The sequence below is a fragment of the Oncorhynchus gorbuscha genome, linkage group LG03, assembly GCF_021184085.1.
Source record: "Oncorhynchus gorbuscha isolate QuinsamMale2020 ecotype Even-year linkage group LG03, OgorEven_v1.0, whole genome shotgun sequence".
NCBI classification, from domain to species: Eukaryota; Metazoa; Chordata; class Actinopteri; order Salmoniformes; family Salmonidae; genus Oncorhynchus; species Oncorhynchus gorbuscha.
In genome coordinates, this window is record NC_060175.1 from 96,798,663 (window position 1) to 96,816,784 (window position 18,122).

An 18,122-nucleotide genomic window follows, 5' to 3' on the forward strand; every position below is an offset into this window, starting at 1 on the left:
TTATCACACAGTCATCCAGAACAGCTGGTGCTCTCGCGCATGCTTCAGTGTTGCTTGCTTCGAAGCGAGCATAAAAGGCATTTAGCTCGTCTGGTAGGCTCGCGTCACTGGGCAGCTCGTGTCTGGGTTTCCCTTTGTATTCCGTAATAGTTTTCAGACCCTCCCACATCCGACGAGTGTCAGAGCCGGTGTAGTAGGATTCAGTCTTAATCCTGTATTGACTCTTTGCTTGTTTGATGGTTCGTCTGAGGGTATAGCAGGATTCCTTATAAGCATCCAGATTATTCTCCCGTTCCTTGAAAGTAGCAGCTCTAGAGTTTAGCTCGATGTGGATGTTGCCTGTAATCCATGGCTTCTGGTTGGGATATGTATGTACAGTTACTGTGGGGATGATGTCATCGATGCACTTATTGATGAAGCCAATGACTGAATTGGTCTATTCCTCAATGCCATTGGATGAATCCCAGAACATATTCCAGTCTGTGCTAGCAAAACAGTCCTGTAGTGTAGCATTCGCGTCATTTGACCACTTCCATATTGAGCGAGTCACTGGTACTTCCTGCTTTAGTTTTTGCAGGTAAACAGGAGTCAGGAGGATGGAATTATGGTCAGATTTGCCAAATGGAGGGCAGGGGGCTTTGTATGCATCTCTGTGTGTGGAGTAATGGTGTTTCGATGACATAGTTTCAGCAGAAGGAAGTGGCGAAGCGAGAGGGCTATAATCACTAAATAAAATAATGAAATAATGAAAGAGAAGCAGCCAAGTAATATGACTGTTATCTCACTAACGACCCCCTTCTTGGGCCATATACTACCTTAAGTGGGGCGTCAGGGTAGCCTAGTGGTTAGAGCGTTGGACTAGTAACCGGAAGGTTGCAAGTTCAAACCCCTGAGCTGACAAGGTACAAATCTGTCGTTCTTCCCCTGAACAGGAAGTTAACCCACTGTTCCTAGGCCGTCATTGAAAATAAGAATTTGTTCTTAACTGACTTGCCTAGTTAAATAAATATAAAATAAATTAAAAAGTATAGGGTTCAAGGTATATACAGTTGAAGTCGGAAGTTTACCTTAGCCAAATACATTTAAACTCAGTTTTTCACAATTCCTGATAGTAAAAATTCCCTGTCTTCAGGTCAGTTAGGTCAGTCACCACTTTATTTTAAGAATGTGAAATGTCCGAATAATAGTACAGATAATTATTTATTTCAGCTTTTATTTCTTTCATCACATTCCCAGTGGGTCAGAAGTTTACATACACTCAATTAGAGCTGATGTAACCGAGTCGGGTTTGTAGGCCTCCTTTGCTCGCACAAGCTTTTTCAGTTCTGCCCACAAATGTTCTATGGCATTGAGGTCAGCGTTTTGTGCTGGCCACTCCAATACCTTGACTTTGTTGTCCTTAAGCCGTTTTGCCACAACGTTGGAAGTATGCGTGGGGTCATTGTCCATTTGGAAGACCCATTTGCGACCAAGCTTTAACTTCCTGACTGATATCCTGAGATGTTGCTTCAATACATCCATATATTTGTCCCTCCTCATGATGCCATCTATTCTGTGAAGTGCACAAAGCAAAGCACCCACTGCAGCAAAGCACCCGCACAACATGATGATGCCACCCCTGTCCTTCACGGTTGGGATGAAATTCTTCAGCTTGCAAGCCTCCCCCTTTTTCCTCCAAACATGACGATGGTCATTATGGCCAAACAATTCTATTTTTGTTTCATCATACCAGAGGACATTTCTCCAAAAGTACGATCTTTGTCCACATGTGCAGTTGCAAACCATAGTCTGGCTTTTTATGGCGGTTTTGGATCAGTGGCTTCTTCCTTGCTGAGCGTCCTTTCAGGTTATGTCGATATAGGACTCATTTTTACAGTGGGTATAGATACATTTATACCTGTTTACTCCAGCATCCTAACAAGGTCCTTTGCTGTTATTCTGGGATTGATTTGGACTTTTTGCACCAAAGAGGCACTGAGTTTGAAAGTAGGCCTTGAAATACATTCATAGGTACACCTCCAATTGAATCAAATAATGTCCGAAACGACTTTCCAAAACTATAGTTTGTCAACAAGTCAATTGTGGAGTGGTTGAAAAACGAGTTTTAATGACTCCAACCTCCAAAGTGTATGTAAACTTCCGACTTCAACTGTACATTGATTCTTGAAATCACTGTGTTGGTTTGCATCGGTGCAAGAAACAAATATATCCCCCATATGGCAGGATAGGCCATGGAAGCAATACTGCCTAAGGTGTAGAGGCTAAAATGGGCTATTTTGATCATCTGTTTTGATGTTTGTGCATAGAGCTCTGTAAATTCACCAAAGTGACTGAAAAAATAACTGCAGTAACAGCCAGGTAAAACAAAACTATATCTTGTGTTCTGAAACATATTGTAGTATCATTGTTTGAGACGAGTGAATGGTCATCTCCTTACCAGACACAAGCCCTGATAATCAGATGGGTTTTCACGGAACACACCGTCGTCACAGGTCAAATATTCCCTCGGTATTTCCTCTTACCATTACACAAAGAACAAAAAATGCTGCAGTGCATACAGGAAATGATCTGGCACCGTCTCTGAAATGAAGTTAGTCAAGTGTCATTCACTGCAATAAGGAAGAATGATGGTGAATATATGTTATATTTCAAAACTTCCCTGTGGAGGTTATTTCAACAGACTATAGCTAGCTCTGGGGTTCTACCCAATGGACCAATTTGACTTGACAAAAGTAAAGTCTGTGACTTACGATACAATCCTAGCACATATTTAAATTACAATGCACAAGTCTGTTGCATGATGTCAATTTCGCTAATTCAAATATCGTGAAGCTGCAATCTTTGAAACTATTTTGGGTTTCAGGTAGAACCCTTTTGGGTTCAATGTAGAACCCTCTGTGGAAAAGGTTTTTACATGGAACCTAAACGGGTTCTTTAAAGGGTTCTCCCATGGGGAAAGGCAAAGAACCCTTTAATTAATTAAGGTTCTAGATATTTTTTTAAAGAGCGGTGAACTTGTATAAATTGTATTGGTTGTAAGTGCGCCATTACCGAGAAGCTCTGAGTACACAGCAGCTCAAAATAAAGTCATTCAATAATTCTTGTAAGCCCAGACCATAGACCATGCAGGCATAACCATCACAATCATTTAACTCATGATGCTGCAAAAGGGTTCTAGCAGGAAACAGCTGGCTAGAATATAGAGTAAGCATTTACCATTTTCCTTGACTGACTCAAAAGTAGCACATTAAATAATATGATCAGTTAATGATCGATTTGGTCAAGGCAAAAGGAAGAAGGAAGTTGCATGATGTCATCATTGGTAGGCCGTCATTGTAAATAACAACGTGTCTAGTTCAATAAAAATAAAATGTCAGATAATAGGGGCGGGGCTTTGTAACATTGACTATAAATAGAACTGTTAGAGAGGACTCTATCTTCAGACGAGTTTACTTCTCAACAAGACTTCACAACAAGAGTTGTTCAAACAAAGGTATGATTGAATAAAATACATTTGCTGTATGTTTCCCTTGTCTGGTCTGATCATCAGGTTATATTTGAGTTTGTCTGTTAATGATGGTAATTCTGATCCATGCATGAATGTGTTATTAACAGGGATGTCAAATTATTCAAACATTGAATTGATATCATCACTAAATTTGCTGCGATTAATCGCAATTAATTGCAAATTCAGAATTTGATCAAACTAAGCTGTATTTTTTCATACAAAAAAAATAATAAAAGAATATTGACGTCTTGATTTTGTAAGCAACGGTAAGCAAAATTAGATACATTTAGAAAGCACACTTTCGTTAACCTCAATGTCAACTTATTTTTTACATTTATTGTTGTTGTTATCTATATAGATTATGTATTACAGATATTTTCAGTGCATTTTCAATGTTTTCAGACAATGCGGTTAATCACAATAAAAAAAAACTGCAATAAAATGATATAAAGTTAACTCGAGTTAGCAGATTTACTGACAGCCCTAGTTTTAATATGATTATTTTAATATGAGTATTATTCTTTGAGAAGTCTCTGTAGTTCTCTCACAATTTGTAAAACAGCTAGAAGCAAAATACTTGCTCATTACATTGAAGAGAGCAGCATGTTTTTTTAAAGATGATAAACTGATAAACCTCCCTTTCTGCTTTCTAGAGATGAAGCCGTTTCCCTCCCTCCTAGCATCGGGGTTGTGCCTGATATTCATCCAGCCAGCACTGTCCACACAGGAAAGTTTGGGTGGCCCTTTCATTCACAGTTCAATAGAGGAGGCAAAGAGACTCGTAGATGAAGCCTACAAGTACTCCAGAGAAAAGTGAGTAAACCTGACAGTTGATCTCCTCAAATGTAGTCAATCATCTCTGTCTTTGTAAATTGGGTCAAATGAAATGACCAGCACTAGTATCTTACTCCGTATGCAACTAGCACAATTGTCTCACTCAGTCGAAGAAATACCTTTTGTATTTCCTTTAAAAATAATAGGTTCACTATTTCTATTTCTCATAAGTTCTTATGATTCGTACAATAAATCTGCCAGTGTACAAAGATTTTAATTCAACTGCAGGAGCTCGTTTCTGTTCAAAACTCAATCACATGCTTGTCCAGTGGTGGAAACACTAAAGATACCTTAACAGAGAATTATGTCGCCAAGTAAAATACTACTTGAATAAAAGTCCAAAGGTATTTGGTTTTAAATATTCTTAAGTATCAAAAGTAAATGTAAAATATAGTTAAGTACTAAAAGTAGAAATCATTTTACATTCCTTACATTAAGCAAATCAGACAGCACCATTTTCTTTTTTATTTACAGATAGCCAGGGACACACTCCAACATAATTTAGAAACCAAGCGTTTCTGTTTAGTGAGTCTGCCAGATCAGAGGCAGTAGGGACAACCAGGGATGTTCTCTGTTTAGTGAGTCAGCCAGATCAGAGGCAGTAGGGACAACCAGGGATGTTCTCTGTTTAGTGAGTCTGCCAGATCAGAGGCAGTAGGGACAACCAGGGATGCTCTCTGTTTTCTCTGTTTAGTGAGTCTGCCAGATCAGAGGCAGTAGGGACAACCAGGGATGTTCTCTGTTTAGTGAGTCTGCCAGATCAGAGGCAGTAGGGACAACCAGGGATGCTCTCTGTTTAGTGAGTCTGCCAGATCAGAGGCAGTAGGGACAACCAGGGATGTTCTCTGTTTAGTGAGTCAGCCAGATCAGAGGCAGTAGGGACAACCAGGGATGTTCTCTGTTTAGTGAGTCAGCCAGATCAGAGGCAGTAGGGACAACCAGTGATGTTCTCTGTTTAGTGAGTCAGCCCGATCAGAGGCAGTAGGGACAACCAGGGATGTTCCTTTGATAAGTGTGTGAATTTAACATTTTCCTGTCAAAATGTAACAAGTACTTTTGAATGTCAGGGAAAATGTATGGAGTAAAAAGGACATATTTTCTTTAGGAATGAACTGAAGTAAAAGTAGTCAAAAAATATAAATAGTAAAGTAAGGTACAGATACACCAAATAACTACTTAAGTAGTACTTTAAAGTATTTTTACTTAAGTACTTTACGCCACTGTGCTTGTCCATTCCTTAGGAGTCTGGAGAGAGTGCGTGGACAGTCCATCAGGCCTTCAGATATCCTGCGTCTCCTGAAGCAGCCTGCCAGGGACACGCGCTCTGCTGTTCGGTCTGCAGACTACCTGGAGAACACCTTGAGGCTGATCCATGAGAAAGTCCACCACACCCACAGGCTGCACAAACGTTCGCTCAACGCAACAGGTCAGTTGCACACAAATATACATACGCACAAACACACATACACTCAGACACACACGCATACACCCATCCACACACAAACACATATTTCACATTATTCCTTATCTCTTGTTTCTCAGACCTCCTCACACCACAGGAGCTAGACACCATTGCACGGGTCACTGGCTGTGCAGCTCGTGTCAGCAAGCCCTCCTGCCGCACCATACCCAACGTTAACAAGTACCGCACAGCCACCAGCGTCTGCAACAACCTGTGAGAGCACCAGGGCATGGCGGCTTTAATACTTTGACACAACCATTTGAAAGCCTTGTGCACAGTACTTGTATAGAGTGGAATATAAAGGGAAGTGCAATCAGTGTAGGTTTGAGGTCTGGCTATACAGTCATAGGCTGCAGGAGATGTAGCGTTATACAGGTAACTACCAAAATAAAGGCAACACCAACATAAAGTGTCTTAATAGGGCATTGGGCCACCACGATCTGCCAGAACAGCTTCAGAGAACCTTGTCATATATTCTACAAGTGTCTGGAACTCTATTGCAGGGATGTGACACCATTCTTCCATGGGAAATCCCATCATTTGGTGTTTTGTTGATGGTGGTGGAAAACGCTGTCTCAGGCACCACTTCAGAATCTACCATAAGTGTTCAATTGGGTTGAGATCTGGTGACTGACAACCATAGCATATGGTTTACATCGTTTTCATGCTTATCAAACCATTCAGTGCTCTATGGATGGGGGCATTGTCATCCTATATTGGCATAGCCATGGTTGCCAAAATAATTGCCAGAATAATGGAATGCCCAGCATTATTATACATGAGCCTAAGCATGATGGGATTTTAATAGCTTAATTAACTCAGGAACCACACCTCTGTGGAAGCACCGGCTTTCAATATACTTTGTATCCCTCATTTACTCAAGTGTTTCCGTTATTTTGGCAGTTACCTGTACCTTGAGTTTCTCAAGCGAGGTTTCTCTATTCTGATTTGTATTTTATTCCTTCTTTATTAGGAAGTCTCCTCGTCTGGGAGCCTCAAACACCCCCTTCACCCGTTGGCTGCCTGCTCAGTATGCCGATGGGGTCTCTAGACCCAAAAGCTGGGACCCAAATAGGAGCTTCAACAACTTTGTGCTCCCTCTGGTATGATGAAAATACATGGACATAGTTGCAATAACTGCCACTATTTCACCACAAGTTAGATATAAAATAACATAATTGTATTTCATTGTTCTCCCTCTGCCCTGCTTCCCTCCATGTGTGCAGGTAAGGGAGGTCTCTAACCGTATCCTGGCAACCAATGACGCCAGTGTAGAGAGCGATCGCGAGTTCACACACATGGTCACTATTTTTGGCCAGTGGAACGACCATGACCTGACATTCACGCCCTCCTCCCCCAGCATCCGCGCCTTCAGCAACGGCCTGGACTGTGATGAGAGCTGTGAACGCTCTGAACCCTGTTTCCCCATCCAGGTCAGTCACAGCTCTCACATCACATCCCACAGCCTAACACTTACAACAGGCACCCCTGGATATCTGGCCCTTTTCGATTCATGGTCCCTGGATTATTAGTTCTTCAACCTGTCTTGTCTTTTCCTCCATGACCAGATTCCTCTCAATGACCCACGCTTGCCCACTGGCCCAGACAGCTGCATCCCGGTCTTCCGATCAGCGCCTGTGTGCGGTACAGGAAAGTCTGCTTTCAATTTCGGTGACATGGCCAACAGGAGGGAGCAGATCAATGCCCTGAATGCCTTCCTGGACTTGGGGCAGGTGTACGGCTCTGAGGAGGGGTTGGCGCGTGACCTACGTGACCTCACCAACGATGGAGGCCTGCTACGTATCAACAAAGAGTTCACAGACAACGGACGTGAGTTTCTTCCCTTCACTGACGTGAAGGGGAACATGTGTGCCACCCGCAGGAGAATCACCAACGACACCAATGCCAAGGAGGTGCCCTGCTTCGTTGCAGGTTAGCCTTTCAACTCCGTTTGTCCAAAGAGTAGACCAATGTATATTTCAGTTAAAGTCTAAGACACAGAATGATGACAAAAAGCGATAGAACTTTGACCAGAGGAATTATTTGACTTCCCATGTACAATAGTTGTCCGGATACAGAAAGACAATGTATATGATGTTCATCTCAATCACTATTTGGCCTCACCTTTAAGTCTCTGGCCTCACCTGTATGTCTCTGGCCTCACCTGTATGTCTCTGGCATCACCTGTATGTCTCTGGCCTCACCTGTAAGTCTCTGTTCTCACCTGTAAGTCTCTGGCTTCACCTGTATGTCTCTGGCCTCACCTGTATGTCTCTGTTCTCACCTGTAAGTCTCTGGCCTCACCTGTATGTCTCTGGCCTCACCTGTATGTCTCTGGCCTCACCTGTATGTCTCTGGCCTCACCTGTAAGTCTCTGGTCTCACCTGTAATTCTCTGGCCTCACCTGTAAGACTCTGGCCTCACCTGTAACTCTCTGGCCTCACCTGTAAGGCTCTGGCCTCACCTGTAAGGCTCTGGCCTCACCTGTAAGGTTCTGGTCTCACCTGTAAGTCTCTTGCTTCACCTGTATGTATCTGGCCTCATCCTGCATGTCTCTGGCCTCACCTGTAAGACTCTGGCCTCACCTGTAAGGCTCTGGCCTCACCTGTAAGGCTCTGGTCTCACCTGTAAGGCTCTGGTCTCACCTGTAAGGCTCTGGTGTCACCTGTAAGTCTCTGGCTTCACCTGTATGTCTCTGGCCTCATCCTGCATGTCTCTGGCCTCACCTGTAAGGCTCTGGCCTCACCTGTAAGGCTCTGGCCTCACCTATAAGGCTCTGGCCTCACCTATAAGGCTCTGGTCTCACCTGTAAGGCTCTGGTCTCACCTGTATGTCTCTGTCTGCCAGGTGATGTTCGTGTGGATGAGAACATAGCTTTGACATCCATTCACACAATGTTCTTGCGTGAGCACAACCGTCTGGCCGGTGCCCTGCTTCGTCTCAACCCACATTGGGACAGTGAGACACTCTATCAGGAGGCTCGCAAGATCATGGGCGCCTACACCCAGGTACCAGTAACAGACTCATATCACCAACCAGAGAGAGAAACAGACTCATATCACCACCCAGGTACCAGTAACAGACTGATATCACCACCCAGGTACCAGTAACAGACTGATATCACCACCCAGGTACCAGTAACAGACTGATATCACAAACCAGGTACCAGTAACAGACTCATATCACCACCCAGGTACCAGTAACAGATTGATATCACCAACCAGGTACCAGTAACAGACTCATATCACCAACCAGGTACCAGTAACAGATTGATATCACCACCCAGGTACCAGTTACAGACTCATATCATCAACCAGGTGGAAACAGACTGATATCACCAACCAGGTACCAGTAACAGACTGATATCACCAACCAGGTACCAGTAACAGACTGATATCACCAACCAGGTGGTAATAGACTGATATCACCAACAAGGTACCAGTATCAGACTGATATCACCAACCAGCTACCAGTAATAGACTGATATCACCAACCAGGTGGTAACAGACTGATATCACCACCCAGGTACTAGTAACAGGCTGATATCACCACCCAGGTACCAGTAACAGACTCATATCACCACCCAGGTACCTGTAACAGACTGATATCACCAACCAGGTACCAGTAATAGACTGATATCACCAACCAGGTGGTAACAGACTGATATCACCACCCAGGTACATGTAACAGACTGATATCACCACCCAGGTACTAGTAACAGGCTGATATCACCACCCAGGTACCAGTAACAGACTCATATCACCACCCAGGTACCTGTAACAGACTGATATCACCACCCAGGTACCTGTAACAGACTGATATCACCACCCAGGTACCAGTAACAGACTGATATCACCACCCAGGATCCAGTAACAGACTCCCTCCCTCCCAGGTGTTTGTGTTCAGGGACTACCTGCCACACATCGTGGGCCCAGACACCATGGCCCGGCAGCTCGGCCGTTACCCTGGCTACAACGAGACGATTGATCCCAGCATTGCCAACGTGTTTGCGACAGCAGCGTACCGCTTTGCCCATCTGGCCATCCAGCCCACGCTGTCCCGCCTGGACATCAACAACAAGGAGAATTCCATGTTCCCCAGTGTGCCCCTTTACAAGGCCTTCTTCACCCCCTGGAGGCTGGTGTTTGAGGGTGAGTGGTGGTGGGTCACATAGGAATGCTTTGCAGACCCCTCTGCCAGTTGTAAACTAATTCACTCTCCGGATAATTAATTAAGCAATAAGGAATGATGGGGTGTGGTATATGGCCAATATACCACGGCCAAGGGATGTTCTTAGACACGATGCAACGCGGAGTGCCTGGATACAGCCCTTAGCCGTGGTATATTGGTCATATACCACAAACCCCCGAGGTGCCTTATTGCTATTATAAACTGGTTACCAACGTCATTAGAGCAGTAAAACTAAATGTTTTGTCATTTCAGTGGTATACGGTCTGATATACCATGGCTGTCAGCCAATCAGCATTCAGGGCTTGAATCACCCCGTTTATAACAGTCTATGATGGGGGGAAGGTAAAAAACAACAACATCCTATTCTTTGTCTGCCCTCCTTTAGGTGGTATCGACCCTCTTATCCGTGGTCTGGTAGGTCACCCTGCTAAGCTGAACACCCAGAACCACATGATGGTGGATGCTCTGAGGGAGAAACTCTTCCAGTTCATAAACCATCTGGCTCTGGACCTGGGCTCCCTCAACATGCAGCGTGGACGTGACCATGGCCTGCCTGGTACACACCTTCCATTGTCCCTCTATACTGTTACCCTGATACCACATCTATACAGTTACCCTGATCCCACAGATAAACACATCTATACTGTTACCACATCTATACAGTTACCCTGATACCACATCTATACAGTTACCCTGATACCACATCTATACAGTTACCCTGATACCACATCTATACAGTTACCCTGATACCACATCTATACAGTTACCCTGATCCCACAGATAAACACATCTATACTGTTACCACATCTATACAGTTACCCTGATACCACATCTATACAGTTACCCTGATACCACATCTATACAGTTACCCTGATCCCACAGATAAACACATCTATACTGTTACCACATCTATACAGTTACCCTGATACCACATCTATACAGTTACCCTGATACCACATCTATACAGTAACCCTGATCCCACAGATAAACACATCTATACTGTTACCACATCTATACAGTTACCCTGATGCCATTACATTACATTTAAGTCATTTAGCAGACGCTCTTATCCAGAGCGACTTACAAATTGGTGCATTCACCTTATGACGTCCAGTGGAACAGCCAGGGGTGAGAAGGATTACTTTATCCTATCCTAGGTATTCCTTAAAGAGGTGGGGTTTCAGGTGTCTCCGGAAGGTGGTGATTGACTCCGCTGTCCTGGCGTCGTGAGGGAGTTTGTTCCATCATTGGGGGGCCAGAGCAGCGAACAGTTTTGACTGGGCTGAGCGGGAACTGTACTTCCTCAGTGGTAGGGAGGCGAGCAGGCCAGAGGTGGATGAACGCAGTGCCCTTGTTTGGGTGTAGGGCCTGATCAGAGCCTGGAGGTACTGAGGTGCCGTTTCCCTCACAGCTCCGTAGGCAAGCACCATGGTCTTGTAGCGGATGCGAGCTTCAACTGGAAGCCAGTGGAGAGAGCGGAGGAGCGGGGTGACGTGAGAGAACTTGGGAAGGTTGAACACCAGACGGGCTGCGGCGTTCTGGATGAGTTGTAGGGGTTTAATGGCACAGGCAGGGAGCCCAGCCAACAGCGAGTTGCAGTAATCCAGACGGGAGATGACAAGTGCCTGGATTAGGACCTGCGCCGCTTCCTGTGTGAGGCAGGGTCGTACTCTGCGGATGTTGTAGAGTATGAACCTACAGGAATGGGCCACCGCCTTGATGTTAGTTGAGAACGACAGGGTGCTGTCCAGGATCACGCCAAGGTTCTTAGCGCTCTGGGAGGAGGACACAATGGAGTTGTCAACCGTGATGGCGAGATCATGGAACGGGCAGTCCTTCCCCGGAAGGAAGAGCAGCTCCGTCTTGCCGAGGTTCAGCTTGAGGTGGTGATCCGTCATCCACACTGATATGTCTGCCAGACATGCAGAGATGCGATTCGCCACCTGGTCATCAGAAGGGGGAAAGGAGAAGATTAATTGTGTGTCGTCTGCATAGCAATGATAGGAGAGACCATGTGAGGTTATGACAGAGCCAAGTGACTTGGTGTATAGCAAGAATAGGAGAGGGCCTAGAACAGAGCCCTGGGGGACACCAGTGGTGAGAGCGCGTGGTGAGGAGACAGATTCTCGCCACGCCACCTGGTAGGAGCGACCTGTCAGGTAGGACGCAATCCAAGCGTGGGCCGCGCCGGAGATGCCCAACTCGGAGAGGGTGGAGAGGAGGATCTGATGGTTCACAGTATCGAAGGCAGCCGATAGGTCTAGAAGGATGAGAGCAGAGGAGAGAGAGTTAGCTTTAGCAGTGCGGAGCGCCTCCGTGATACAGAGAAGAGCAGTCTCAGTTGAATGACTAGTCTTGAAACCTGACTGATTTGGATCAAGAAGGTCATTCTGAGAGAGATAGCGGGAGAGCTGGCCAAGGACGGCACGTTCAAGAGTTTTGGAGAGAAAAGAAAGAAGGGATACTGGTCTGTAGTTGTTGACATCGGAGGGATCGAGTGTAGGTTTTTTCAGAAGGGGTGCAACTCTCGCTCTCTTGAAGACGGAAGGGACGTAGCCAGCGGTCAGGGATGAGTTGATGAGCGAGGTGAGGTAAGGGAGAAGGTCTCCGGAAATGGTCTGGAGAAGAGAGGAGGGGATAGGGTCAAGCGGGCAGGTTGTTGGGCGGCCGGCCGTCACAAGACGCGAGATTTCATCTGGAGAGAGAGGGGAGAAAGAGGTCAGAGCACAGGGTAGGGCAGTGTGAGCAGAACCAGCGGTGTCGTTTGACTTAGCAAACAAAGATCGGATGTCGTCGACCTTCTTTTCAAAATGGTTGACGAAGTCATCTGCAGAGAGGGAGGAGGGGGGGAGGGGGAGGAGGATTCAGGAGGGAGGAGAAGGTGGCAAAGAGCTTCCTAGGGTTAGAGGCAGATGCTTGGAATTTAGAGTGGTAGAAAGTGGCTTTAGCAGCAGAGACAGAGGAGGAAAATGTAGAGAGGAGGGAGTGAAAGGATGCCAGGTCCGCAGGGAGGCGAGTTTTCCTCCATTTCCGCTCGGCTGCCCGGAGCCCTGTTCTGTGAGCTCGCAATGAGTCGTCGAGCCACGGAGCGGGAGGGGAGGACCGAGTCGGCCTGGAGGATAGGGGACATAGAGAGTCAAAGGATGCAGAAAGGGAGGAGAGGAGGGTTGAGGAGGCAGAATCAGGAGATAGGTTGGAGAAGGTTTGAGCAGAGGGAAGAGATGATAGGATGGAAGAGGAGAGAGTAGCAGGGGAGAGAGAGCGAAGGTTGGGACGGCGCGATACCAACCCGAGTAGGGGCAGTGTGGGAAGTGTTGGATGAGAGCGAGAGGGAAAAGGATACAAGGTAGTGGTCGGAGACTTGGAGGGGAGTTGCAATGAGGTTAGTGGAAGAACAGCATCTAGTAAAGATGAGGTCGAGCGTATTGCCTGCCTTGTGAGTAGGGGGGGAAGGTGAGAGGGTGAGGTCAAAAGAGGAGAGGAGTGGAAAGAAGGAGGCAGAGAGGAATGAGTCAAAGGTAAACGTGGGGAGGTTAAAGTCGCCCAGAACTGTGAGAGGTGAGCCGTCCTCAGGAAAGGAGCTTATCAAGGCATCAAGCTCATTGATGAACTCTCCGAGGGAACCTGGAGGGCGATAAATGATAAGGATGTTAAGCTTGAAAGGGCTGGTAACTGTGACAGCATGGAATTCAAAGGAGGCGATAGACAGATGGGTAAGGGAGAAAGAGAGAATGACCACTTGGGAGAGATGAGGATCCCGGTGCCACCACCCCGCTGACCAGAAGCTCTCGGGGTGTGCGAGAACACGTGGGCGGACGAAGAGAGAGCAGTAGGAGTAGCAGTGTTGTCTGTGGTGATCCATGTTTCCGTCAGTGCCAAGAAGTCGAGGGACTGGAGGGAGGCATAGGCTGAGATGAACTCTGCCTTGTTGGCCGCAGATCGGCAGTTCCAGAGGCTACCGGAGACCTGGAACTCCACGTGGGTCGTGCGCGCTGGGACCACCAGATTAGGGTGGCCGCGGCCACGCGGTGTGGAGCGTTTGTATGGTCTGTGCAGAGAGGAGAGAACAGGGATAGACAGACACATAGTTGACAGGCTACAGAAGAGGCTACGCTAATGCAAAGGAGATTGGAATGACAAGTGGACTACACGTCTCGAATGTTCAGAAAGTTAAGCTTACGTAGCAAGAATCTTATTGACTAAAATGATTAAAATGATACAGTACTGCTGAAGTAGGCTAGCTGGCAGTGGCTGCGTTGTTGACTTTGTAGGCTAGCTGGCAGTGGCTGCGTTGTTGACACTACACTAATCAAGTCGTTCCGTTGAGTGTAATAGTTTCTACAGTGCTGCTATTCGGGGGCTAGCTGGCTAGCTAGCAGTGTTGATTACGTTACGTTGCGTTAAAAGAACGACAATAGCTGGCTAGCTAACCTAGAAAGTCGCTCAAGACTACACAATTATCTTTGATACAAAGACGGCTATGTAGCTAGCTATGTAGCTAGCTACGATCAAACAAATCAAACCGTTGTACTGTGATGAAATGAAATGAAAATGTGATACTACCTGTGGAGCGAAGCGGAATGCGACCGGGTTGTTGAGTGCGGAGGTTCTATTCGGTAGACGTTGGCTAGCTGTTGGCTAGCTAGCAGTGTCTCCTACGTTAAGGACGACAAATAGCTGGCTAGCTAACCTCGGTAAATTAAGATAATCACTCTAAGACTACACACTCTAAACTACACAATTATCTTGAATATGAAGACAGCAAAGACAACTATGTAGCTAGCTAACACTACACTAATCAAGTCGTTCAGTTGAGTGTAATAGTTTCTACAGTGCTGCTATTCGGTAGACGGTGGACGTTTGCTAGCTGGCTAGCTGCTGGGCAGATAGCAGTGTAGACTACGTTAGGCCGACGAAATACGATAATTACGCAATTATCTTTGATACAAAGACGGCTATGTAGCTAGCTAAGAAGAAATTGCTAAGATTAGACAAATCAAACCGTTGTACTATAATGAAATGTAATGAAAAGTTATACAACCTGCGGACCGAAGTGCGGATGCGACCGCTCGCTCCAACCCGGAAGTACTCTATACAGTTACCCTGGTACCACATCTATACAGTTACCCTAATACCACATCTATACAGTTACCCTGATCCCACAGATAAACACATCTATACTGTTACCACATCTATACAGTTACCCTGATACCACATCTATACAGTTACCCTGATACCACATCTATACAATTACCCTGATACCACATCTATACAGTTACCCTGATACCACATCTATACAGTTACCCTGATACCACATCTATACAGTTACCCTGATACCACATCTATACAGTTACCCTGATACCACAGATAAACACATCTATACAGTTACCCTGATCCCACACATAAACACATCTATACAGTTACCCTGATACCACATCTATACAGTTACCCTGATCCCACAGATAAACACATCTATAATGTTACCCTGATACCACATCTATACAGTTACCCTGATCCCACAGATAAACACATCTATACTGTTACCCTGATACCACAGATAAACACATCTATACTGTTACCCTGATACCACAGATAAACACATCTATACTGTTACCCTGATACCACAGATAAACACATCTATACTGTTACCCTGATACCACATCTATACTGTTACCCTGATACCACAGATAAACACATCTATACTGTTACCCTGATACCACAGATAAACACATCTATACTGTTACCCTGATACCACAGATAAACACATCTATACAGTTACCCTGATACCACATCTATACTGTTACCCTGATACCACAGATAAACACATCTATACTGTTACCCTGATACCACAGATAAACACATCTATACAGTTACCCTGATCCCACAGATAAACACATCTATACTGTTACCCTGATACCACAGATAAACACATCTATACTGTTACCCTGATACCACAGATAAACACATCTATACTGTTACCCTGATACCACATCTATACTGTTACCCTGATACCACAGATAAACACATCTATACTGTTACCCTGATACCACAGATAAACACATCTATACTGTTACCCTGATACCACAGATAAACACATCTATACAGTTACCCTGATACCACATCTATACTGTTACCCTGATACCACAGATAAACACATCTATACTGTTACCCTGATACCACAGATAAACACATCTATACAGTTACCCTGATCACACAGATAAACACACCTATACCATTAAACTCATATCCTTTGGCTGTTAACACTAAATCAATCATCTTTCGAATTCCTCTCGTCTTCCATATACTGTATCTCTATTGGTCAGTTCCATTCACTTATTACTTCCTTTCTCTTCCCTAACCTAGATTACAACGCTTGGCGTAAATTCTGTGGGCTCTCAACACCTAGGAACCTGGGCGAACTGGCCGTGGTTCTGAACAACACAGACCTGGCCTTCAGACTGCTGCAGCTCTACGGCACCCCAGATAACATTGACGTGTGGATGGGGGGCGTGGCTGAACCCTTCGTACACAGGGGCCGCGTCGGGCCTCTCTTTGCCTGCCTCATCGCCACCCAGTTCCAGAAGATCCGCCAGGGAGACAGGTGTGTGTGTGTGTGTGTGTGAGTGTAAGAGTGAGTGAGGGAGATGCCCACATCTTGGTGGGCATTGACTGACCTGCATCATGTAAGGTATTTGACATAGCACTGCCAGATTGCAGTTTATTACTGTTTTTAAAGGTCCAGTGTGTGTTTGTCTGTCATAGTATGTGTCTCTTATCGCTTGTTGATCCCCAGGCTATGGTATGAAAACCCAGGCGTCTTCACCTCGGCACAGAGGAAGGCCCTGAAAAATGTATCTCTGGCTCAGATCATCTGTGACAACACTGGCATTACAGCCGTGTCACGTGACCCCTTCCTCATCCCTGAGGGAGGGAACACACCCATCATGTGCAACAACATCCAGCAACTAAACCTTAGTGCCTGGAAGGAGAGAGCTTCTACGGCCGATCAGGAGCAGCAGGAGTATTCGGACCAGGACAACGAGGTAGTAGATTGAACTACAATATCAGTTAAGGTGTTTTTTAATCCATCAACACCTGTCTCTCTCTACCCCTCCACCCTCTCTCGCCTCTTTCCTTCTGCCCCTCCCTCCATCCAATCCTCTCTCCAAACATCATCCTATTTTTCTCTATTCCTCTCTAGATCTGATGTGAGCCCCTCCCCCAGACCCCCCAGGGCCCAGCAGCAACATATGCCATCAGCAGCTCTCCGCCTTCTCTGTCCAGCTGACCGACAACTTTCTCACACACAACAACGCCATCATTTTAGCCAGGTTGTCTACAACAGGCCAAACCATTACAATAAAAACTCAGGGGTGTTCCTAACCACCAGCACCACATCTTGTGATACCAGTTTTCCTTTAGTTCCTTAGTGTGGACCTGTGGCTTAACAATGAGGTGAGTTGTGTCAATGGCCTCACTTCAGACAGCTTCTGCACTTCTTGCAGTTGGTCAAGGTCAATTAACTAGTAAGGGTGTTTGCCATTTTAAACAGGATTGTAAAAAAGATTTACTTTGGAATCTTCTATTTTGTTATGCCTTTGTTATTGTGACTTCTTATGTGTTGCTATGACAATTAATTAAGCTGTACTTCATAAATGTGTATGTATTGATTTATGAGAAGAAATGTAAAAGACTTGCCTTTATAAAAGCATTTGGAAATCATAGTTATTTTTTTTCTCCAAAAAATGTCTATATACATACACACACACACCGCCTTACCTCAAACACATACAATGGCACTAAACCTAGTACTAATTTCAATCAGCTAGAAAGTTCTAGTAGCACATTTTGGATAATTGTGTAATTAGTTAATTATCAGCAATCTTAGATTATATTTGTAGCCTATGTTCATGTCAGCTATCATAAGACTTTGCTAATTGTAGATTTTGTACTGATTTAAATGTTTACTGCTTGTTATGGTGCATTTCACTAATATTTTATTTGATTGAAACACTGTATTCGTGTGTTTTATTGCATAAATAAGCACTGCATCAGAAAACTCACTATTCTATGCTGAGTGTTTGTATGAAATAACAGTTGGCATACTCCTACCCTAATCCAGGGGAC

The 18,122-nt window shown here is 45.2% G+C and overlaps 1 protein-coding gene across 1 annotated transcript; it reads left to right on the forward strand.

Annotated features, from left to right (window-relative positions):
• Nucleotides 1-3,442: 3,442 nt before the first annotated feature.
• LOC124032320 (eosinophil peroxidase-like) lies at nucleotides 3,443-17,719 on the forward strand. The gene is made up of 13 exons (XM_046344629.1): nucleotides 3,443-3,493; nucleotides 4,162-4,321; nucleotides 5,584-5,768; nucleotides 5,885-6,017; nucleotides 6,778-6,907; nucleotides 7,031-7,237; nucleotides 7,373-7,736; nucleotides 8,652-8,812; nucleotides 9,697-9,955; nucleotides 10,381-10,551; nucleotides 16,359-16,596; nucleotides 16,789-17,038; nucleotides 17,197-17,719. Exons 2-13 carry the CDS (start codon nucleotides 4,164-4,166, stop codon nucleotides 17,200-17,202), a joined length of 2,262 nt encoding a protein of 753 aa, XP_046200585.1. The 5' UTR covers nucleotides 3,443-3,493; nucleotides 4,162-4,163; the 3' UTR covers nucleotides 17,203-17,719.
• Nucleotides 17,720-18,122: the final 403 nt, after the last annotated feature.

Bases quoted from the DNA above. Each gene is read 5' to 3' on its own strand.
- LOC124032320 (XM_046344629.1), top strand. From the start codon at position 4,164: ATGAAGCCGTTTCCCTCCCTCCTAGCATCGGGGTTGTGCCTGATATTC. The intron at 4,322-5,583 runs GTGAGTAAACCT...TCCATTCCTTAG, and splicing joins TACAAGTACTCCAGAGAAAA to GAGTCTGGAGAGAGTGCGTG. The intron at 7,737-8,651 runs GTTAGCCTTTCA...TCTGTCTGCCAG, and splicing joins GGTGCCCTGCTTCGTTGCAG to GTGATGTTCGTGTGGATGAG.